The sequence below is a fragment of the Parathielavia appendiculata genome (genome assembly GCF_033297405.1).
Source record: "Parathielavia appendiculata strain CBS 731.68 unplaced genomic scaffold N657scaffold_31, whole genome shotgun sequence".
In the NCBI taxonomy this organism is placed as follows: domain Eukaryota; kingdom Fungi; phylum Ascomycota; class Sordariomycetes; order Sordariales; family Chaetomiaceae; genus Parathielavia; species Parathielavia appendiculata.
The window spans coordinates 92,945-113,996 of NW_026944250.1; the positions used below are offsets into that span (position 1 = coordinate 92,945).

The window sequence follows — 21,052 nt, forward strand, 5'->3', positions numbered from 1 at the left end:
CAAGTGCGGCTCCTCATGGCTTAAGCCACCTTCTCGGTTTGGGTATCTTTTGATGCCAACAGAGATGGTGAAAATTGGGGGCCACCGCGGCTTTCATGCTTGTTGCGTTGTTCGCGAGTCATGGCTCCAGTTCGGAGGGGTTGCGGTGTTCCTGAGACTCCAGACCGTGTATCTCGCAATGTTGTTAGTTCGCTGCCCCCCCTCGCCCAAGATATCCGAGAGGTATCTATTCACGGAGCCAGAATCCCAGCGGGGTGATGGTAGACACAAGACCTCGTACTTGAGGGGCGGCTGGTTGTCGATATCCTGATGAGCCTGAACCAGCTAGGCAAAGGTTGAAGGATGAAGCCATGAAGGGAACCCGGATATAGTGAAAACTCGAGTAAGCTTGTTTCTTTATGCTAACATTGTGCTGTAAACGCAGTCATAGTCCTGCATCAGCCGCCTCCACATCTCCCCCTCCTCGCCCTGCCTCTCGCATACCCCTTTTGCCAGCAAGCACAACCGAATCGCGGCGCCGTCACGTCGCACCCGCCCGCCGGACCACCACGCGCCCAGGCGGCCTATCAAGCCCAGCCAGTAGCCCAGCATCCACATGGCTCGCTCATCTCGGTCACACAACAGCTCCATGAACGCGGGCTCCAGCTTTCCCACGAACTGCGAATACTTGAGCCCGTTCTCAGGCGCCGGCGTGAGCGCCCGAGCGGCGGCCAGCGTCCCAAGCGGCTCGCGCAAACACCATTCTTTGCCGGCAGAGGCGACACTGCTCGTCCTCGTAGAGGAGACGAGCCGCACCCAGTGCGCCGGCGCACCCTCCAGGTCTTCATGCGAGCGCGAGAACGTCTCGCTCTCGTCGTCCGAAGCGGCAAAGATGGGCGTCAAGGCGCTGTAAGCGCCGCGGAAGGCTTGCGTTGCCATCAATAGCGGCTTCAGACCCATGCCGAGGGCGAGCCATTCAAGTCCGTGGCTGCGGTTCGTGTGGGGATTAGTGCAACCAGTAATGCTGTCACTGCTTTGGCGACTTGTGTCGTCAAGGAAAGAAGGGGCAAAGGAGACACCGCACCAGGGGTAGCCGTCGTTCTTGTCGTCATCCGCTAGCGAGGCGAAAGCGAGGTTGTTGAGCAGCATCGAAGTAAACAGTAGAGCGTCGCTTTTGGACTGGGTCAGGGGCTCTGCCAGAGCGGGCTGGAAGTCGCCGAGCGCGACCGCCTTAAGCGCGCACTCGGCCACGCTGTACGAACGGTCGCCGTGCGGAGCCAGTCCGCGTAGCCGGCAGGCTGCGAGGGCGAGGACCGTGGCGAGCAGGTGGGGATGCCGGCACGCGAGGTCCCAGAACGGTGGGGTGAGCGGCATGCCTAAGATGTCGCCCTGTGCCGCGGCGTGGTGGAGAAGCGCTTGGATGGGTAGCTGACGCGCTGCGTTGGGGCCGGCGGTGTGCAGGAGCCGTGGCTGCAGGATCGAGTTGACGAGGACGGTGGGCAATGCTGATAAGGGTGTTGACAACGACTGTGACGACGAGGAAGAAACAGGAGCTGAGTAGCTTGTTTCGTACCGGCATGCGACGCCTGACCGGCCACAGCGGGCACATACGGGTTTGCCTCGGTCACACTACCGACATTCATGTTAGTTTGTCACCTGCGGCGGTCCTTGGTGCCGCACTTGCGTTATTCGGACCTCGAGCATCACTCAGACACGGGCACTATACCTTGACTCGCTTCTGTCTGCAAAATAGACAACCCAAACGGTCCTTGGTGTGGTGCCGTCGTCTCTTATATTCCTTCACCTTCGGACTGGATCCACTGACCATCAAAACGAGAAACTTGGGGCTCGTCGTTTTCGCCTGCATATTCTTGAATTATCCAGCTATTGCCGGACGAGCGTACTGTGTCCGGCAATCGTTTTGTAACCACTTAGGCAATTGTAGGTAAACGAGTCCAAGATATTGAGACCGATCGCGCTGGTAATCATGGCATTGCGATGCTTAGTTTGCTGAGAAGTCAGCGAAATTTGGCCCGGTTTGTTCCAGGTAGCCAGTATAATGTCCGTCGTTCGTAGGTCGGATTCGGAGGGATTGACAAATTGTGGTCGCCAGCGTTCTCGTCAATCTTGGACTCCGCCGCGCCGCGGATAGTCTCTTGCTCGTTTACCTTATTGGGTTAGTGATGGGTCGTCATGTATGTCTTGGCAGTTCCCTTGATTCCCTAGGGTACATAGGTCGCCGTAGAAGATCCGGAGCCATGGTTTGCACGTGGAGACTGAGTGTGCAAAGAATGGAGTGTCATTGGGACGTACAGGGCACCATTGGATAGAAAGCGTAAACGAGACGTAGGGGACCCCGTTGACAGTTGTCAGGGCCGTAAAACATGGGCCCTCAAGCGCGGGCATGCATAGCCTTGCCTGCCAGCGAAACTTCATAAAGCCGTCAAATCTTTCCTAGAGTGGCAAACGAGGGTGCATCCTAAATAAGACTTGAGAAGTGGTCTCAAGATCACGCCGTGCGCAGGAAGTATAAATCGTGTGCTTCCTACCTCGCTTGTCTCAACATCCTGAGCACCAAGGTGGTTCCTCGATAGTCAAGTCTCGCTAACCAGATCTTTTCGCTCATTCCGTGATATCCATACATTATTTCTGCCAGCAGCAGCCATGCCGGCATTGTGGAGATTTCTCATCTTCTTTCTCGGTATCCTGGCCCCTTTCCCATCGGTAGACGCCAGGTCCAAGCCCGCCGGCCTGGTCGATCTCGGATACGCCAAACATGTGCCGACGTATGTCAACACAACCGCGTCCGGACGCAAGGTGTCGGTTTACAAAAACATCCGCTTCGCCAACTCCCCAACCGGCAACCTGCGGTTCCGTCTTCCCGACACGCGGCTCCCTAAAGTCCCCGGAATCCAAGATGGCAACGTCCCTGACTCCGAGAACCATTGCATATCGTCTGCCCATCCTGGCGCGCCCTTCCCGCCGTACAACGGAACGACCTGGGGCCGCGAAGACTGCTTGTTTCTTGATGTGTACGTTCCCGACAACGTCAAGCCGGGTGATAACGTGCCCGTTTTGCACTACTTTGTCGGCAGCGCCTTTGCGTTTGGCAGCAAGGAGATGTTCTTCAGCCCCTTGGGTTTGTTTGACGTCATGGATGATGACAGGAAATTCATCTTTGTGGCCAACAACTATAGGTCAGTCGCCGTGTTCTTCCAGGTGTACATTGACATACTGACGAGTTTATGACTCCGCAGACTTGGTTTGCCAGGCTGGACATACATGCCCGGCGAGGACATGACGGCCAACCTCGGAATGCATGACTGTCTCGCGGCCGTTGGATGGACGTCCGAGTACATCCGTCGCTTCGGCGGAGACCCCCGTCGTGTCACAGTACTCGGCCAGAGTGCTGGCGCAGGAATCATCGGGCTCCTTACCGTTCTTGACGGCGGGAAGGGCAAGCTTCCTTTCCAGCAGGCAAGCGTTTCCTATTTCATTAGAAGCAGACTTCAACACTGACCCATCACTAGGCGTGGGCGTCCTCTCCCGACATCCCCCCGCGAAGGAATACGGTAGAGCGACAACGGAGAATGTTCCAGCTGATCCTCGACGCAGCAGACTGCACTTCGCTGGATTGCCTCAGATCGCTGCCGGAACAAGAACTGCTCCGTCTTAACCACCTGTTCATTAACGTGTTGCCGTCAGAGAGCGGTCCCGGCCTTTTTGGCCCAGTGCCCGGCTTTGGGCCAGTTCCGGACGGTAGCTTCATCCCGGACACGCCCCAGGCTCTCTTCCAGCGGGGTGATTTCCATAAGGAACTTAAATCTCTAGTCTTGGGCAATGTCGCCAATGAAGTATGAACCCCGCCGCCCTTCCTCCTAGGTCACATGCAGTCTACTAAGTCCACCTTACCATGTACAGGGCATGGGACTCTCGTTCGATGTCGGCATGCCCGAGAACTTTCCGTTTCTTGTCCGACAAATTTTCACCACTGCAAGCAAAAAGACCATCACCGACATGCAGTCCATGTATGATTTCGCTGGCAACCCGGCAAGGTTGGCTTGGGACTGGACAACGGACGTGATCTTCGCCTGCAATGCCGCAAACATTGCCAACGCATATCAGGATCGGGCACGGCGGTACATTTTCTCTGCGCCACCGGCAGTTCACGGACAGGATTTGAGTTGTAAGCCCAGCGCACTCTCCGCAAACTGTTGCACAATACCCCCGGCGAACTAACAGAAGCATGATCCAAGATATTTTCTATGCCGATCAGGAGACAACTCCTGCCGAGGACGTTCAAGCCACTGTGGTGTTTCGAAAGAATCTGTTGAACTTCCTCTACGGATGCAGGATTGATTGGCCGCATTACGGGCGGGATAAAAAGATCACCAACGTCACGGCCACGGAGTTTGACACCATGCCGCTCCCTGCCGACTTGGACGCTCGCTGCCAGAAGGTCAATAAGATGGTGCTGGATCTCGCCAACGGAGTTTGATATGATCATACGTGCCTGCGCAGAAAATCAGTAATCGTCCTCAGGATTAATCCAAATGGATTATTAGACTGGTAATCAAGCTGCCGAAGTAGTTGGTGGCACCTCATATGTCCTTGATAGCACTGAATCCCAGTTGTTTATCATACATACCATACCCTATGCGTGATACCAGCAAATTGATCACATATTTTCTACCCCACAGTAGGCGCCGTACGAAAAGTATACCATTCTGACAGCACATAAGACGGTGTAGAGAATTTAATCAGGTAGTTAAGTGGTACTCTGGGGTGTGCCAATTTGGGTGTCTTAGTAAGTAGTAAGTTACATATAAGTCTCACAACTTCTATCAGCCTTTGCTAAAATACACAACCTACACTGCCTTAACTGTACACGATCACGCTGGATGCGCTCCGAGAAATCTGAAACTAGACCCCATCCTCTCCTCTGGCGGCGAGCCCAACAAGCCTTGCCTCGACGATGCCGATGGTGAAGGTGTGTTCCCCCGCCTCCACTCGTCCTCAACGCCCCCCGACGACCTCAGCGACGTATGCGACCCCGCCCGCGGTCTCAACAGCGGACTCCCGTGCGGACTGCCCAGAGCGGCCGGCGGCAGCAGCAACGGCGCAGCCTCACTCTCCCTCCTATCCCCACCAACCGCCCTCCCCCTTGCCGCTGGCCCCTTCATCTCAATATCCGGCGACCCCGTCAGCCCGTGAATCGCCCTGTACTGCTCCATCTTCTCCTCCTCGCGCGGCCGGAAGACAATCCCACCAGGCTTCATGACGCGGTGCATCACCACGTACGTCACGACCTGCAGCGCCAGACACGTCCCGACCATGGCTGGGTACAGGTGGTGGGCGTTGTAGAGGCGCTCGTCCTCGGGCTCGAGGTCGATGTAGGCGCCCGCGAGGCCGCGTGAGTAGACGCCGCTCCAGCACCAGCACGTGTTGAAGATACCGATGGACGAGAGCAGGATGACGAGTACGCCCGTCGCGCCGAACACGGCGTCCTTGGCGATGGTGGCGTACCACGCCGTCCTGCCCCGGTGGACGGTACGCGAGATGGCCCAGGTCAGGATCGGGCTGATGAAGAGGCCCGCTGTCAGGGCAATGACCCACAGCGTGCGGCAGCCGAGGCCGATGGTCGGCGTGAACCAGATGATGACGAAAGCTGACACGGCGGCGATAATGACGGGCATGGTGGAGAGGGCGAGCAGGAAGGCTGGGGACCAGTCCCCCTTGCCACTGCTGCAGGTGAGGCGCTTGCGGGGACGGTAGCTGTAGACGCTGCCGTTCCACGGTTGGGCGTCGATGAAGTCGTCGACCTTGCCTCGTTTGGCCTGGGCGAGGATGCGAGGGCTGTAAGGAAAGAAGTGCATATCGCGTTTCTTGCCTTTGAGCGTTCTCGTGTAGCGTTCCATGATCCGGAGACAGGTCCGTCGCGAGGTGAAGCCCGAGAGGGTGTTGCTGAGAAGGACGGCCGTGACCAGCCACGAGAGAAACATGGCAGTGCCGATTCGACCACCGGGCTGGCTGGACTGTGTGCCGCCAATCTCGGGGACAAGAGCGGCGAGGACTGCCCAGAGATAATTGACAATCACCAGAATAGTGCGGAGGCCCTCGTTTGAGCGGCTGTCAACCAGTTCCTCGGCTGTCTCTTTCAAGATATAATCCAAGTCCTCCTTAGACAGCTGCGCCCCGTTCTCGGTCATGATGGCGTTGAACTCCTCCTCCACAGTCGCCATGTCGCCCGTTAGCTCCTCGAAGGCTGAAAGCATCACGGCAAGAGCCTTTGCCATGGGCTCTTGGTCCGGGCCTGCTAAGGTGCGTCGTAGGGCGAGAGAGTAGAAGCGGTTCCAGACTTCGCCCTTGGTGAGCAGCGCCCACATGGAGTCGATGGGGTCTCCCATGAAGTGAAGAATCACAAAGATGCGGTTGAGGTGGCCGATGCGCGGGAGATGGACGCTCCCGACCAGAAGAAGGGCGGGCACAAGCCAGGTCAGGAGCCGTGGCCACATGTCGTCGTAGAGGTCGATGTTTGGGTTCGGACACGTCGTCTGGCATCCCGGGAGAGTGAGCCAGATGTCGATTGGCCCGGACATGTAACTCGTGCCGTTGAAGTAGAAAATGGTGTCATTGCGTGATAATGTGTTGTTGTCGAGGCGTTGCTGGATGTCTGCTTTGCATGTTTTCAGGTCCACGGCGGCAACCAGACGCGCCGCGACGACGAGCCCAGCAACCAGCGGGTTCAGCGAGAGTCCGCCCATTCTTTCGTCTCAGTCGCTGCAGAATGTACAAGAGAGCCCAATGTAAATAAATAAATATATTGCGGATGTTGTGATCAACGCAGTAGGCCAAGTCGAGTGGACTTCCACCAAATATTTATTCTACATTCAGCTCCTGAAATTGCCCTACTCTGCTCAGGAAACCGGAAGCGAGCCTCAAGGGCGCCTAGCGATAGCCGATACATTGATCAGGGTGCGAGGCGCAGGAGGAGGTGGTAACCCGAATAGTTATGGCCTGGGAGCCGCAAGCGACGGGAGTCACACTCCGTTTCCCCCAGGTTGAGCTATGCGCCCGGTACCATGGGAAGGCCACGTCTATGTAGGCTCATTGGGAACTGCTGGCTGCACGGTCCTGTTCGAAGCCTTCGTCAGGGGCCATACCCCGGAGCTTCATCCGCGTGGTCCTGTACCCAATCCGGGGCCGCACACGCCACCACGTGGGTGCTGTCGGCTTGGATATTGGACAACGCGCCATCCATGGCGCCACAACCAGCCCAAAATACTTCTGGAAACGTTTCTCTTCAGCCCCAGGAGAAAGCCTGTCACCGGTCAGCAAATTTGGGTGCATTTGGCGAATTGGGGCTGCGCTCTGTCACCTCATCATCTGCAGCGTCGCATCCTGGGTTTTGGTCTCCTGCTCCAGTGACCAGTTTCTCTTGCTTCACCACCTGGCAACACTCGAAGAATCAGATTCCTTTGGGGAGCGGCGCATCTTTTGTCCATCCGTCGTGGGAGGAGTGCGCTCAGCATACTCGGCTGGTCTTGGTGTCTGGCATGGATACCTTTCCGAAAGGGGCTGTGGACGCGGTTGAGATGGGGTCATGAATACCAAGTGAAGGGAAGCATGATATATTTCCCTTACCGAGCGGTTCTGTAAGAACGCCTAGTCTAGCGCTCCGAGTGGACCTAATTAGGTACTCCGGAACTATCATGCTGTCGAAGTGGTCGGGTCTCGAGCTTTGCTTGGCGGACAAAGCTAACGTTAGTCTTTCCCCGTCTGCGGTTTGGTCAGCGGCTGGTTGGACCGGCAATTTCGGATGGTCTGAGGCAATAAGCATCCCAAGGTGCTCTGTAATTTACCTACCTTGATCAATACATATGCGATCTCCTTGTGCGTACCTCTTTTGTGCCGTAGTTTATCCTGATAGAATGCTTGCCGTTTCCTTCCCCACCCCTCATCAAGTTCCTACCCTACTCTTCCTGGACTGGGGACCCCCAGAGTGCAGAAGTCGCGGTATACCAGCTAGGAGCCTGCCCATGATATGATATCTCATAATCCCCAGTAGCTGTCAGTTCTGGTACCATCCTCATCCCTGCATCAACTCTGGGTTCAATATAACCATCGAAATCTACGGACGGATGCACACATGGTGAACGGCAGCTATAAATGGTGATCGGAAGTTCATAAGCAGCGGATTATGTTTTTACTGCTATATTGCGCAGCCCCTACGAACTCCCAAACAGTATGGGTACTAATACAGTGAAAGCTACGTTAGCAGGTATGTTCATTCTCCGGTTTCCTTAACCGAACAATCTTCCTCGCAACCTGAGTGGCCACGCATTGACTTAAGCAGCTGGGTACCAAGTTACCTCGAAGGCGCCCGGATTCTGGAGGTGTGGTCATGTACAAGCATGGTAAAGAGATAGATTGACTACAGGTAAGCAACATAATTGCAAATGCCAAGTTTACTATCTTCTCCATGCCATCGGCCACGAGTCTCTGGCGAGTTCTTGCTGCGCAATAACGATACGCCGCTCCTCGTTCCCAAGAACCAAAGTGTCCATGAAAGCCAGTGTATCATCTGGCTTAGAGAAGTACGGCTTCCCATCCGGATCGCACTGCACATGGGAATCTGGCAGTTTCCCCTCGTATAAATAGTTGCGCACATGGCGCGCCACGCACAAGGATGGTATAGCAGGTGAGCAGTGGCCGTACCCTTTCACCTCGACAATGCGAGAACCCTCAAACGCGTCGCTCGCCGACCGTGCTGATATCAGCGGGCAAACTGGGTCATAAGTTGTCGAGAGCAGCAACAGCGGGTGCGCTGTGGTAACATTCCGCTTGGGAATGTAGTTGTGTGTGCGTGGAATGGACCAGGCCGACTTGGGAAAGTAAAAATCCAACTCGGTTTCGGCAAACATGGACTGGTTGAAGTAGGGTTGAAGAAGGTCCACCAGCCCCCGTCGATCCACGGACCAGTAGGCTGGCCCAGAAGTGCCATCGTTGAGAGCGATAAACTCGAGCGCGTCCCCAACGCTTTCCCAGGCCTTATCCTGGTAGTCCAAAAAGGCAGCAGTGCCGTTGCCACGGAGCAGGGCGGCCAGGTTGCTCGCGAGGTCCCGCCAATTCGCCGGCTTATACAGGGCCGGAAACACCCCGTTATTCCAGACGGTCCAGTAGTCCAACACACCATACACGGTGTTATTGACATAGACCGGGATCGGATCGTCTTTCAGCTTTCCCAATCCCTCCACCACCTTCTGCCACAGCTCCTCCTTCGTCTCGGCCAGCCCCGCCAACGCGCAGTCTTCCTCCCCAGCCTTGACGCACTCCTCGATAAACCCTTCAAACACGCGGTCCGTATCCGTCATCATCTCGCCGTCCAACAGGGCCTCGTACCAATCGAATTGGTTGGCCACGCCATCAATGATGACCCTCTCCGCCCGCTCAGGGAACATGGTCGCGTACGTCTGCCCCAGCAGCGTGCCATAACTAAAACCCCAGTAGTACATGCCCTCCTGGCCCAGGGCGTCGAGGATCAAGTTCATGTCGGCCGCCGTCTGCGGCGTGTTGACGTACTTGCCGTGCTCGCCCATGGTGTCGGCGCAGGCCCGCACAAAGTTGGCCGTCCACGCCCACAGCTCGCCGCTGTCCTCGACCAGCTTCTTGTCGCGCACGGTCGACAGCTCCCGGCGGGCTTCGACGGTGGGGTAGCAGGTTGCTAGCGGGGTGGATTGGTTGACGCCGCGGGGGTCGAAGCCGACGAGGTGGAAACCGTCGCCGACAATGGCTGCTACCTGGGCGCCTCGGCGATAGACGAGCTCCGTTCCTGATGCGCCTGGGCCGCCTGGGTTGAGGAGCAGGTTGCGGGTGGTCTGAGTGGCGTTTGGACTGCGCAACCGGATCAAGGGGATGGTGAAGAACTTGTCGTCGGGGAGGTTGTTGGTGGCGATGAAGTGGTCCATGGGCACCGTCAGGTTGGCGCACTCGAGGGTGCGATTGGCGAGGTCACCACAAGGGGTCCAGGCGATGCGCTCGCCGGGGTATGTGAGAGCGGGAGTTTGGCATGGCGAGGTGATAGAGCCATGGTCGCGCTCATGGTCATGGGCGTGATGGAATGGGAGGTGAGAGCGGATAAACGGGATGGTGGAGTAATAAAAGATGGACCACAAGGAAACCCAGATTAAAGACCTGGCGATAGCTTCTCGGACTGTAGGCCGCCGTCGTGGCACCGGAACTGGGAATGGCGTTTTGGTGGTCGCGTGACGCGCCAGGTCCTGGACCTGAGCCGCGTCCATGTCAGCTGCCATTCGCCGCTCCGTGGGGGAGGGAGTAAAGGTAAGGAGTACGTATGTTACGGCTGTGAAGGCGAGCGCACGACCAGACTAAGAAGCGCCCTGCTTTGACGACAGCTGATGCTTTCTTGCCTGGCTCCGATTCTCCCGTCTGGCACTGTGCGTGTGGGCGATGCGAGGTTTCCCGCTGCGGTGGATCAGATCTCGGGTCGGCAGGTGGACCAGGCCCACAGCTTCCACATGGCGCATGCGCGATCCAGAAACCCTGAAAAGCAACCTCTCCTTCATCGACATCCTCCGAGGGCTGGCCGAAAAGGTCGGCCCGGAAGGGAATGTGATTGACGACAGATGGGCACTCATTGGCAAATCTCGGTCTCTTCCTGTTCGGAACTTCCAGCTGCGGCAGGCCATTATCGCAGATTTTGGTACCGTGATTGCCCGGGCAATCAGATGGCTTCCCCGCTTTTCTGTTTTCTTGACCACTGCAGGGCTGCCTGCCTGTTCCCAAAAACCTGCAGAAGACGAGCGAGAACGTCAGTCTACCAAGCCATGTGACCCTTGCCCTGTTCTAGACGGAGCTGTCAACGTCGCTTTTGGATAGGTTTGTTGATGCACATTCGGGCCTTCGTCGCTCTCATCACTCGCTTCCCCCACACCACCATGGTCACAGCCTTGTCACTTTGAGGTGCGCTCTCCAGACACCACCATTAGCCTCTGCTGCCTCATTTCCTCGCCATGCAGCCTTGGACGGATCGGATTCGGTGCCCGACCTCAGGACCATCGACGCCTGCAGCACACACACCTTGCACGGCTGCGTTTAGGGGGTCGCCGTCCCCGCGCATCTATCGCGCACAGCCCCGCGTTGCTACAGAAGTGATCCGGTGGCGTTGAAGAGGCACCCTTGGCATTGGTGCAATGCTTCGGCCGCCGCACGCAGAGAGAAGATGTTTGAGGTATGGGTGGGATCGCTTTGAAGTCTGGGCCTCATCTCGATGCCCCTCTCCGCAACTCGCTCTGTCTCTCATCGTCTAGATGTTATGGTACCGGTTTCCTTAACTTTTTCAAAGAGTTATCTACACTACGGCTCTGCTACTACCATGCTCTCACAATCCAGAAACCTGTTCTTTATTCTTGGCTTCCTTCTCGCCCCGGCTTTGACTTTGGCGCCATGTACCTCATCGCCGACGATTCACTTCTCGCTTGGAAACTGCACCATACCGTCGCCTAACCGGGAAGACGTATACAGCTGGGGCATCCGGATGTCGATCGACGGCGTTGACGATCTCTGTGTCGTTCCTTCTACGGTAGTGACTCACTCGTTTCTGACCACCGAGGCGCTCTGCAGTGGCGAAGAACTCAAAGACGCAGAGGGGGTGACGATGACGCCTGCCCGATGCCGCTCCAGACGTGGAGGTTTCATTTCTCAGTTGCAGTCTCTGCCCAGTGCTCCAACCGACGGTCTGGATAGTACGAACCCCAACTGGAGAGCACTCGGAAATGAGATTAGCGCGGCTGCACTGGCGACCCTCAAGGTTTTCGACGAGCGAGTGGCTATGGTTGTTGGATTGATCACCACCGGCCAGCAATCTACCGCGTCGCATCTCGGTCTTGCGTCTGGCTCAGCTTTCCTTCGAACGCTCAAGGACCGGGGGTTGATCGCTGCACGGTCCTTCGGACTTAACGCCGGCTCACAGAGTGTCGAATTCCCCAGGCGTGGCAGCCTGGTGCTTGGGGGTTATGATCGGGCCAGCTTTGGCAGTTCCGCCGCCGTAGAGTACAACATATCGACAGACAAACTGAATAACCGGCTGTGTCCGCTTCGGGTGCAGGTTGAAGGCCTGAGTTTAACGGCTGGAAACGACACGGACAGGAGGACTGAAACGCTTATTGGACTGGGTAACGCCTTCGACTTCTGCATTGAACCGTGAGTGACTGGCCTCTGTCAGATTCTCCATGGCGATTCATTCGTTGACGGGCGAAATGCTCAGCTATGACAACCTCTTCCGCCTCCCTAACAACACGCTCGATCAATTGAGGAGATTCTTTGCAAGCGTGACACAGCACCAGGACCCGCCGGTGCCTCCGAACGAGTACCAACACAAAATCGCCAATCTGGAACCCGGTCTGGTCTACCCCAGAAGCGCCGCCCTCTCGTTCAATGGATCCATGCGGATCATACTGAAGGGTGGTTTTACTGTTGACATTCCTGTTCATGAGATGCAACGGCCACTTAGGGGCCTCGACCAGGAGGGCATGCCGGTTCTTGACCAAGATTTCACCGAGCTCCAGGTCTACGGCAGGGAAGCCCCCGGATTCGCCCCAGTTCTAGGCAAAGCCTTTCTATCCCAGGTAATTCTTCGCAGCTCGGTGTAGTGTCGACGTCTTTTTTGACGTTTGCATCTGGCTAACCAGGGCGCGAAACAGGTGTACCTTTTCGTTGACGAAGAGTCGGGCATCTTCAGGCTCGCTCCGCAAGCCCTTGAAGTGGCCTCGCCAGTTCCCGTCTCTTCATTGACCTGCACACCCGGTCTAAGTCTCTCAGACAAGGGCTTGATTGTCGTTGGCAGTGTCCTGGGGTTCCTCATAGTTTGCTTAGTCGCGCACGCGCTCTACCGGCTGTACCGGCGGTTCCGGCCCGTGGCGGACACGGGAGAGGAGGCAGCAGAACCTTCGGTTCCAGCACCAACGCCTCCAGGTGTGCAAAATCCAGTAATGTCAGGTATGGGACCGGAGGAGAACTCTCAACATACACCATCACGCCCAACATCTCCTCGCCGAAGCAGCAACCTATCAAGCACCGTGGATGATCCAGTATGGCGGCCCGCCGCTAACCATATGCGTGAGATGCGGGGTGAAAGATTTGCTGGCCTACCCTCCTTCCCTAGCGAAGGGCTTCCGCCGGCTGGAGGTAGCTCTCCTGGAAGTCGGGAAACACGCGTGGTGGGAGTTAGCATTTTCTGATCAGCTCAACTGACGATAAGAAACTGAAAGTCTTGTGTCGTGTGCCCTTTTCAAGAATATTCTTGGAATATCGGCGAGGACTCTGAGGAGGAGGATCGCAATAATGAACCCAGTTTACATTGCAGCAACACAGGGGACAGCGCCTTGAAGCGCTCAGGTTTGATGCGGAAACTGCCCTAGCAAGTTTGTCTGAGACTGGTTTAGAGAAGAGTAACCCTCAGCAGGAGAACGCTGGAGTGCACCTCTACCTTTGAGCTCCTCGAAAATGGTAAAACGCCCCTAAGATCGAGGAAGATACCTTCATTTGTGATGTTACAGAGCGGCGTCTTTGTTCCGGCAACGCGCGTGGCCAGCAACTACCCCCGGCACGGAGGGGTTGTGGGCCACGGGATCAGTTGTTTCCAGACCGTGGGTGTCTACATGCTATCGGGCTCAAGTGGCTGGGTGCCGACGTAGCGCCGAGAAGGGTGAGTCTGCGGTTCGCCCCCCGCATGATGACTTACCAATCAGGTTGAAGGATGAAATAGGGCTCCTTAGCTGCGGGACATTGTGCAGAACTGGGCAGATGAAGTTACACAAGAGCACACAGTTCCAGGTGAGGCAGCCTGGTGCCCCAGATACCCCCGGCATATTATCCCAGACCGTTACCAATTGTCTGGAGAGGCCCACAGTACGTGCATCTTCCTATTCCGAGACATGACAGACCAATCCTCTCCACTCTTGTAGCAACCATCAGCAATATCTCCAACACGATGGCGGTTGACCCAGTGACCATTACCACAGCCATCATCACCCTCATCGACGCGCTCCAACGGGCCATTTCTCTTCTGGACGACTTTACCAATGCGGAACGGAGGGTGGCCGTGATCAGAAACGACTTGGTGCTGACCCACAGTGTCCTCCAATATATCAGACAACAACTTGCATCGGCAAGGGAGCCCCCGACGCTCCTCATCGAAGGCGATGGGAACCCTGATGCCACCGTAAACCTGAGGAATATTCTCAGGGACAATGTGACACAACTACAAGCCGATGTCAACGCCCTAACAGACGAGCTTGAGGCCCTTGGTGGCCCCGGCCGTCCGGAAACGAGGATTGGGAGGCTGATAGCGAGAGGCCAAGTAGCATGGAGGATGTCGTACTTGGAACGGATGGATCAGAGCATCGTATCAAAACGTATGCAGCTGGAGTTGGTTCACAACAGTCTTAAATGGTACGTAACAAGAGAATCTGATCGAGGCCCATCCATCCCATTTCTGCAGATTGTTGACACCAGCAACGCAACAGCCAAACCCCGGATCGCCGAGCTTCTGACGACGACATACTGGTGGCTACTTTCTTGAGGCAATTCTTGCCGCGTCGAGAGTCTAACGAGTCTTTGCCTGTTCCTGATTTTGAGGCCCAGCAGAATATCGCCAGGGCCGTGAGAGATGGGAACAAAGCTAAGCTAGAGACTCTGCTCCAGCATGTCTCTCCCAACTGCCATGTGACAGTCAGGGGTAGGGAGCTCTCTCCCCTACACCTTGCTACCAAGCGAGGTGATCTTGCCATGGTCAACTTTCTCATCACACACGGGGCCAGGATCGATTGCTGTGGCTGGGACGAGGACACGCCACTCACGCTGGCCATCTCCCACCGCCATGCAGTTGTTGCTCTAGCGCTAATTCGGCGAGGAGCAAACATACTGCTTGCTGACCGGCAAGAGCGGACCCCTCTACACCACGCCGCCAGGGAGAACCTCTACGCCGTGGTCCAAGTTCTCATCCACAATGGCGCCGACCTAAACGCCTACGATACGGCAGGCAGGACGCCCCTAATGAACGCGGTCCGCCGCAGTGATCGTGAGATCCAGCCCTATGACACGAACGTGTTGCGTGTCCTTCTCCGTCCAAACAGGCAGGGAACAGCTGCAGATCCGGCGCTAGGAACGGTCAAAGACCACTACACGCCGATCCATGACGCGGCTGCCCGGGGACACTTGCAGGATCTCGAGGTCATGTTGACAACGGGGCAAACACCGGAGGGAACGGGAAGACGCCTCATCCTCGACTCTGGAGACCGCACCCCCCTGTGGTTCGCCGCCCGGAAAGGCCAGATCGATGCCGTCAAACTGCTGCTCCGCCTTGGGGCTGAGTTGCAGATAAACCGTCCCACTCGTGATCCCGACCATCCAACAGTCCTATGGGCGATGGCAGCAGCTGCATCGTCCAAATCTGAGCCCTCCCTTGAAGGCGTCTCCATCCTCCTCGCCGCCAACGCAAACCCCAACACCCAGCACCCAACCACAAATCAAACTCTCCTCCACTACGCCTGTCTCACGAACAATCTCCCCCTCCTTTCCCTCTTACTAGCCCACAACGCCAACCCACTCATCACCGACTCAGCCGGCCAAACACCCTTACATTACGCGGCCCGCGGAGGCAATGAACCGTGCCTCACCGCCCTCCTCACTAAATGCCACCCCCACCACCACCCGCTGGACATAAACGCCCAGGACAACTCCGGCACAACCCCACTCATGCTAGCCGCCGAACACGGCCACGACTTCCTCCTCCCCGTCCTGATTCACAAACACCACGCCCACCCGCACCATCGCAACAAATCAGGCAGCACGGCATTCTACGTCGCGTGCGCCCGGGGCCAAACTCTTTGCGCTGCATACTTGCTAGGCTGCTGCGGCGCCGATATCAACGCGCAGAATGACAAGGGCAATACGGCGCTGCATGTTGCGGCACGGATGGGACAGGTCGAGACGGTCGCGTGGTTGGTGAGGATGGGCGCTGATGTGAGCATACGATCGCGAGAGGCGTTTGGGGGATTGGATAGTGCGGTGATGGGCACGCCGGCGGAGGTGGTTAGAGCCGCAGGGCTGGAGGAAGGGGTGGGGAGGGAGGTTATGAGGGTGCTTGAGAACGGGAGGGAAGTGAGGAGAAAGGAGAAGTTTGCTGTGAAGAGAGTTGGGGTAAATGCTTGAGGTTCGGATTGCGTTCGGAGCTGTTGTGTGGTTGTTGTGGGATTGGTGGTGCGGTTTTTTTTGTTAGCGTGTGTGATTCCTGAATCAGCTGTAAACGGGAGTAAACAAAGGATCCACATGGGAAAAGGGTAACCGGTGACTCTAACCCTCACCCAATTCTTTTATATCATCTTAGTGTACTGCAATGCTCAAGGGGGATAGCAGCGCCAAAAAAGCCCTTAATATCAGATGAGCCATGATTTGCAGTCTTTGTATCAAATGGGTTGATTGCTAGTAGGATTATGCAAGGGCCTGCTGTTTGGGAGGGCCAGTCACAACACCTGAGGTGTGCGCCCCGAACACAGGTGATGCAGATTGCTGGGGGGATTCGCTTCAGTTCAAGCTGGTATTTATTGCAATTCAGTGCAACACTGCTAGAGAGTAAATTCATGTATTCTCCAGGTAAAATTTGGATATAGTTCATCAAAGACTCAAGAGTTGTTGGCGGATGGCAAGGCAAAGACTGGGAGTACAACGGCTAAGTTCTGTTCGGATGGCCAGAACCCTTTCTACCTACCCAATCATTTCCACTGTTATACCATTAGGTTCCCAATCAGTCATGCGCGAGTCTGAGTAATAATTCCTCATTCGCCAGTTCTCCTTTGTATCCATGGCTCCGGAGCCCACTGTTGGGAGATCCCGAGACTCTTCAGAATAGCCAACCCCTAATCACAAACTTTGTCGAGCCAAGACTGTGTAAGAACAATGGCATTGGGCTAGGATGTGGTGTAGGCAAGCATGTCTCAGTCTCACCGCTAGAATAAAACACACATGAATCTTGCCGCAATCTCCATTCAGACTTTAAGAAGTGTTAGTTAGAGAGCCTTCTAAGCTTTGTCTATTGGCAGTGTTTTCGTATGTGACGTTGAGCTGCAGTACCTTACCTAGGTACGACAGAACCGAATTCACGCTACCTACTGAAAGCTGGGCCAAAGTTCTTGAGAACCAAAATTTGTATTATGACAGCAATGAGGGTTTCTATATAGAGATACATAGCCAGAAGCTGCGGGAACATTCCGGGATACTCAGAAGAGGGCAATGGAAGCATTTATTACGTTTCTTTTTGTATACTGGACCAAATGGAATGTCTCTTCAGTCCTCGCGATATCCCAGCTTTGCGCTCGTGAGGGTACCCTAACGTGCGGGTGCCCCTCGTGTCACGCGTTACTGAACTGAGCTGTTACTAATTTTTCTGGCTTCATAGGCTCTAGCTATAGCCAAATCACGTCAATAGGATGAGATGGAACCGGATATCGCGCCGTGAGACTCGCGACTTGCGAGGTCAACATGTGGGTATCACGCATGATCGATGAGCGGGTGCCTGATCTTACGAGCTTCAAAGGCCCTCGCTATAGCAGAACAATGCCGATGAGATGGGATTGAACAGGATATTGCGAGTCCAAAGTTGGAGGATAACTTGCACACGTAACCCGTTCAGGGCTGATATATTATTGGTCTTGCTTCAGCTGCAGCGGGATAATGCTGGTGAGATAAGACGGAAAGGAATATTCGTGCCTTCGGCATTACAAGAACGCGTGAGGTCCCTTGGAGCGCGAGATCAAGTGGCTGATTTGGAAACACAATTGGGATGAGTATTCAGGTCTGTCGTCTATAAATATTTCCCTCAGCCACCACTTCCTCCTCCTCCTCTTCTCCTTCTACGCCACCACTCACGCTCTTCGCTCTTTCTCAATCAAGATCAAGATCATCCCTTCAAGACGCTCTTTCACACTCAGTTACCACCAAGAACACGTTCACAATGCTCACCAAGGACATAACACCATCCTCACCATAACGGCGACCCTCCTGGGCGCCATCTCGGCTACTGCCGTCGCGGGCAACGTCAATAGGCGCGGCGAGGAGGTCCACCTCACTTCAGGCAACTTCACCTACTACGACCTGGCACAGGCGCGTGCGGTGGTACTCACACCTCAGCCGAGTATATGGTCGCTCTCAGCAACGGGACTTCGACGTGCACACTCCCAGCCACAACACCCTCTGCACCAAGTACCTCCGCGCCTCGTACAACGGCAAGCACGTCGACGTCTTCGTCGCCGACCGCTGCGAGGTCTGCAACTAGGGCGATCTCGACCTGTCCCTGGTTGCTTCCCGTAAGTCACGTCTTTCGTTTAACTATGTTCTTTTTGCTTCTCTGTTGCCTCCATTCTCGGTCAATTGATGGACAAAAATGAGATGGCTGACCAGTTTTTTTGCACAGAGGCTCTCGCGGACCTGGGAGTCGGTCGCATCCAAGGCACCTGGGAGTGGCTCTAAGTCACGCAGACAACGACCTGACTTGCACCGGACTTTGGTGGAATTGGGCGTCGGGTTTTGGGTGTCAGTTGCGGGAGGTAGCACAAAGGTTACACCGGCGGTCCGGTCATGGGAAGTGAAGGCGTTGAGGTCATGGATCGGCTGGAGCTAGAGGGACAGTAACTGCTCGGGTTGGCTGGAGGCGGATTGCTCACGGGGTTACTCGATGCGATGAACTTCTAACCGGCTGTTGCTTCTTCCATGATTGTGATTGTGACCTTTGGTATGTGGCACCTGATTGCAGGAGCCCAGTTCAGTGACTAGGTTCCTGCCTGGGCAGCGGCACCTTCAGACAGCATTGCCTTAGCCCAAGTGCCGACACGTCAACCCAGGGCTGTGGCGGGCCAGCAAGGCTCAAAGACTCCACGTCCGCAGTGTGAGTTCCAAGATCAACAACAGGCTTTCGATTAAGGTTGCGCTTGTGAAATCAGACAACAACCTGTCCGTCTTGTTTGTTTTCCCAATATGGACCGGTCACCAAAGCAGTCCGAAAGACCGTTGCGCGGCAGTTATTTGAGAAGCCACGAAGGCAACATTCTTCCTGTGGGCTGTAACGGTCCCAGGAGTATATTGCAACTAGCTGGTGACGACTCTACGAGTTTGTCTCGAATGGAGAGAGAAGAAGAAAAGAGAGAACTAGATGAGAGGAAGAGAGGGCAGCTCTTATATGCTCCGGAACACACAGACACTGCCTGCCTCAGGATGACGTTATCATGATACCACGGCCGAGGGTTGCCGAGGCCATCATGGGCTCAGCCCATCACAGGGCATTGAGCCTTTCCAGCTCTTCCAGCTGCTGTCTCTCACCAACTCCCTTGCCACTTTCTCTTGCTTCATTTCCTCCTCGGCTTCTGCTTTACGCTGGGCTTTTCGCACGTTAGCTGTTCAGTTTGCTGACAATCGGCATTTGGTGATTACGATGCACCCGCCCTTTTTCTTATTTCGGCGTCCAAAAATGACAGAAACCGGGCTGCGGCTTTTCTGTATCCCAATCCTTTTCGCAGATCAGAGTATCAAATGGTGGGCTGTTTTCAGCAACAATGAATGTTGCCTTCCTCTTCTCGGTCTCCTCATCTGGGCCGATACCCAGTCGAGTGTGATCTTCCTTTGCGACATGAGTTTGTATCCGCGAATCATGACAGAGTTGCGTGTTCCTGGTCGCTCTCTGCAATTGCTCTTATCTTGCCCTCTCTCACGTCGTGCTGGCCTAGAATCATGTGGCTACCTAATGTAGTTGCCGTCGCTACAGGTGTCGATCTTATTCCTCAGAGGCACGTACTGGAATCCCTCTGATGTCTCGCTGCAGTTCGTCTCGACGATGGTGATTAAGTCTCAGGTGAAGTCGGAGATCAGTAACTCGGCGAGGTCTTTGGTATTCCGTTTCAATCTCTTCTTGCGTTCCCTCGGACCGGACCGGTGATTCCGGAGGCTTGCGGGTGCTCGTCAACGCTCGCTGCGATGGACTTATCCTTCTTGGATTTTGGCTGTTCGTGGCTGTCGAGATCCTCTGTGTCGAGGAGTAGCCGGGCTATTTCTGCGCTGGAACTCGAGTTAGCACAGCAACCATAGTACTCGAGGTCTCGTAAGCGGAACGTGCCTGACTTAGAATAGTTGCCGGTTGAACCGTAGACTTCAATGCTCAGTGGTTAGCCTGGATGAAGATTGCTGGCGATGGGCCGCCTGGCTTACCCTGACGATAGATCTCGGAGGAGGAGCACCGAGTCTCGGAAGGAATGGTCAACTCCTCGTGGCGGATTATGATCTTTAGTGTTCGCAAGAGTCGGTTTTTCCTAGAGAAAATGCGATTGAGGCTTTCAACTGAGGTGAGCAGCGAGTTGGGCTGGTTGTTTGGCAAGTGCGCCATTCATTCCATGGTGTTGTAGCCTTGCTCTCGCCATTTCCAACTCAGCCACGGTTTATACCGTAAACCTTGGGGTTTAATTGAACTACAATTACGGCTCAGCCTGTTAGCCGGCCGTTACATAACACCTTGTTGGTGATATACAAACGGCTGACTGTGCGTAGGTTCTATCACGAAGTCGGTTTTCATTGTGGAATACAATAGTTACACCTTGGAAGTACCATGAAACTCTCACTGTTGGAGGTGGCTTCATAGGCAGCACTGCCCGTTGTTGCAGGCAGCCTCAGAAGCTGTGCCGCCTCTTTTTCGTCATGGACATCGACTGACAGCGAATGGTTCGTTCAGGTAACGTGATTCACCATTGACTCGGACACCCCATTGAGTCGGACACGTTTTCCGGACTATGCCACTACAAACTGCCAAAAGTCCACCAGAATCTGATGCAATCAATTGAAACTACTCAGAATCGCTTCAGCTATCTACTTCTCCAGCCTCCGAGCATGTCCTTGCATTATGGCCAGTCTTGCGGCAGATGCCACAGAGCCGTAAACCCGTCCGACGCCTCTTTGATGGTCCTTCAATTTCCTCCTCAACGCGCTCTTCCTCGTCCACCATACCTTTCTCTGC

General features: G+C 55.3%; 8 protein-coding genes across 8 annotated transcripts; 5 read left to right on the forward strand and 3 right to left on the reverse strand.

Annotated features, from left to right (window-relative positions):
• Positions 1-24: 24 nt before the first annotated feature.
• On the reverse strand, positions 25-2,092 carry N657DRAFT_318944 (uncharacterized protein). Its single transcript, XM_062786780.1, has 2 exons — positions 1,706-2,092; positions 25-1,608 (listed from the first exon to the last, which is right to left on the reverse strand). The coding sequence occupies exons 1-2, from the start codon at positions 1,844-1,846 to the stop codon at positions 397-399; spliced, it is 1,353 nt and encodes a 450-aa protein (XP_062642900.1). The 5' UTR covers positions 1,847-2,092; the 3' UTR covers positions 25-396.
• Positions 2,093-2,643: 551 nt separating this feature from the next.
• On the forward strand, positions 2,644-4,477 carry N657DRAFT_627367 (putative lipase 2; the record flags this gene model as incomplete). Its single annotated transcript, XM_062790813.1, has 5 exons — positions 2,644-3,176; positions 3,237-3,462; positions 3,510-3,833; positions 3,901-4,165; positions 4,236-4,477. 5 exons carry the CDS (start codon positions 2,644-2,646, stop codon positions 4,475-4,477), a joined length of 1,590 nt encoding a protein of 529 aa, XP_062642901.1.
• A 262-nt stretch (positions 4,478-4,739) lies between these two features.
• N657DRAFT_666837 (uncharacterized protein) lies at positions 4,740-6,743 on the reverse strand (the record flags this gene model as incomplete). Its single annotated transcript, XM_062795357.1, has 2 exons — positions 4,740-4,782; positions 4,990-6,743. The coding sequence occupies 2 exons, from the start codon at positions 6,741-6,743 to the stop codon at positions 4,740-4,742; spliced, it is 1,797 nt and encodes a 598-aa protein (XP_062642902.1).
• Positions 6,744-8,248: 1,505 nt separating this feature from the next.
• On the reverse strand, positions 8,249-10,648 carry N657DRAFT_650549 (alpha/beta-hydrolase). Its single transcript, XM_062793967.1, has one exon. The coding sequence runs from the start codon at positions 10,278-10,280 to the stop codon at positions 8,451-8,453; it is 1,830 nt and encodes a 609-aa protein (XP_062642903.1). The 5' UTR covers positions 10,281-10,648; the 3' UTR covers positions 8,249-8,450.
• Positions 10,649-11,104: 456 nt separating this feature from the next.
• N657DRAFT_650550 (uncharacterized protein) lies at positions 11,105-13,521 on the forward strand. Its single transcript, XM_062793968.1, has 3 exons — positions 11,105-12,201; positions 12,266-12,626; positions 12,702-13,521. Exons 1-3 carry the CDS (start codon positions 11,375-11,377, stop codon positions 13,236-13,238), a joined length of 1,725 nt encoding a protein of 574 aa, XP_062642904.1. The 5' UTR covers positions 11,105-11,374; the 3' UTR covers positions 13,239-13,521.
• A 383-nt stretch (positions 13,522-13,904) lies between these two features.
• On the forward strand, positions 13,905-15,168 carry N657DRAFT_605104 (ankyrin; the record flags this gene model as incomplete). The annotated part of the gene is made up of 2 exons (XM_062790182.1): positions 13,905-14,451; positions 14,526-15,168. Coding segments are annotated over exons 1-2 (1,104 nt in total), but the record flags the coding sequence as incomplete, so codon positions are not given.
• Positions 15,169-17,538: 2,370 nt separating this feature from the next.
• Positions 17,539-18,331, forward strand: N657DRAFT_637543 (uncharacterized protein; the record flags this gene model as incomplete). Its single annotated transcript, XM_062791518.1, has 3 exons — positions 17,539-17,568; positions 17,950-18,171; positions 18,209-18,331. 3 exons carry the CDS (start codon positions 17,539-17,541, stop codon positions 18,329-18,331), a joined length of 375 nt encoding a protein of 124 aa, XP_062642906.1.
• A 1,232-nt stretch (positions 18,332-19,563) lies between these two features.
• Positions 19,564-19,923, forward strand: N657DRAFT_650553 (uncharacterized protein). Its single transcript, XM_062793969.1, has one exon. It carries the CDS (start codon positions 19,609-19,611, stop codon positions 19,855-19,857), a length of 249 nt encoding a protein of 82 aa, XP_062642907.1. The 5' UTR covers positions 19,564-19,608; the 3' UTR covers positions 19,858-19,923.
• Positions 19,924-21,052: the final 1,129 nt, after the last annotated feature.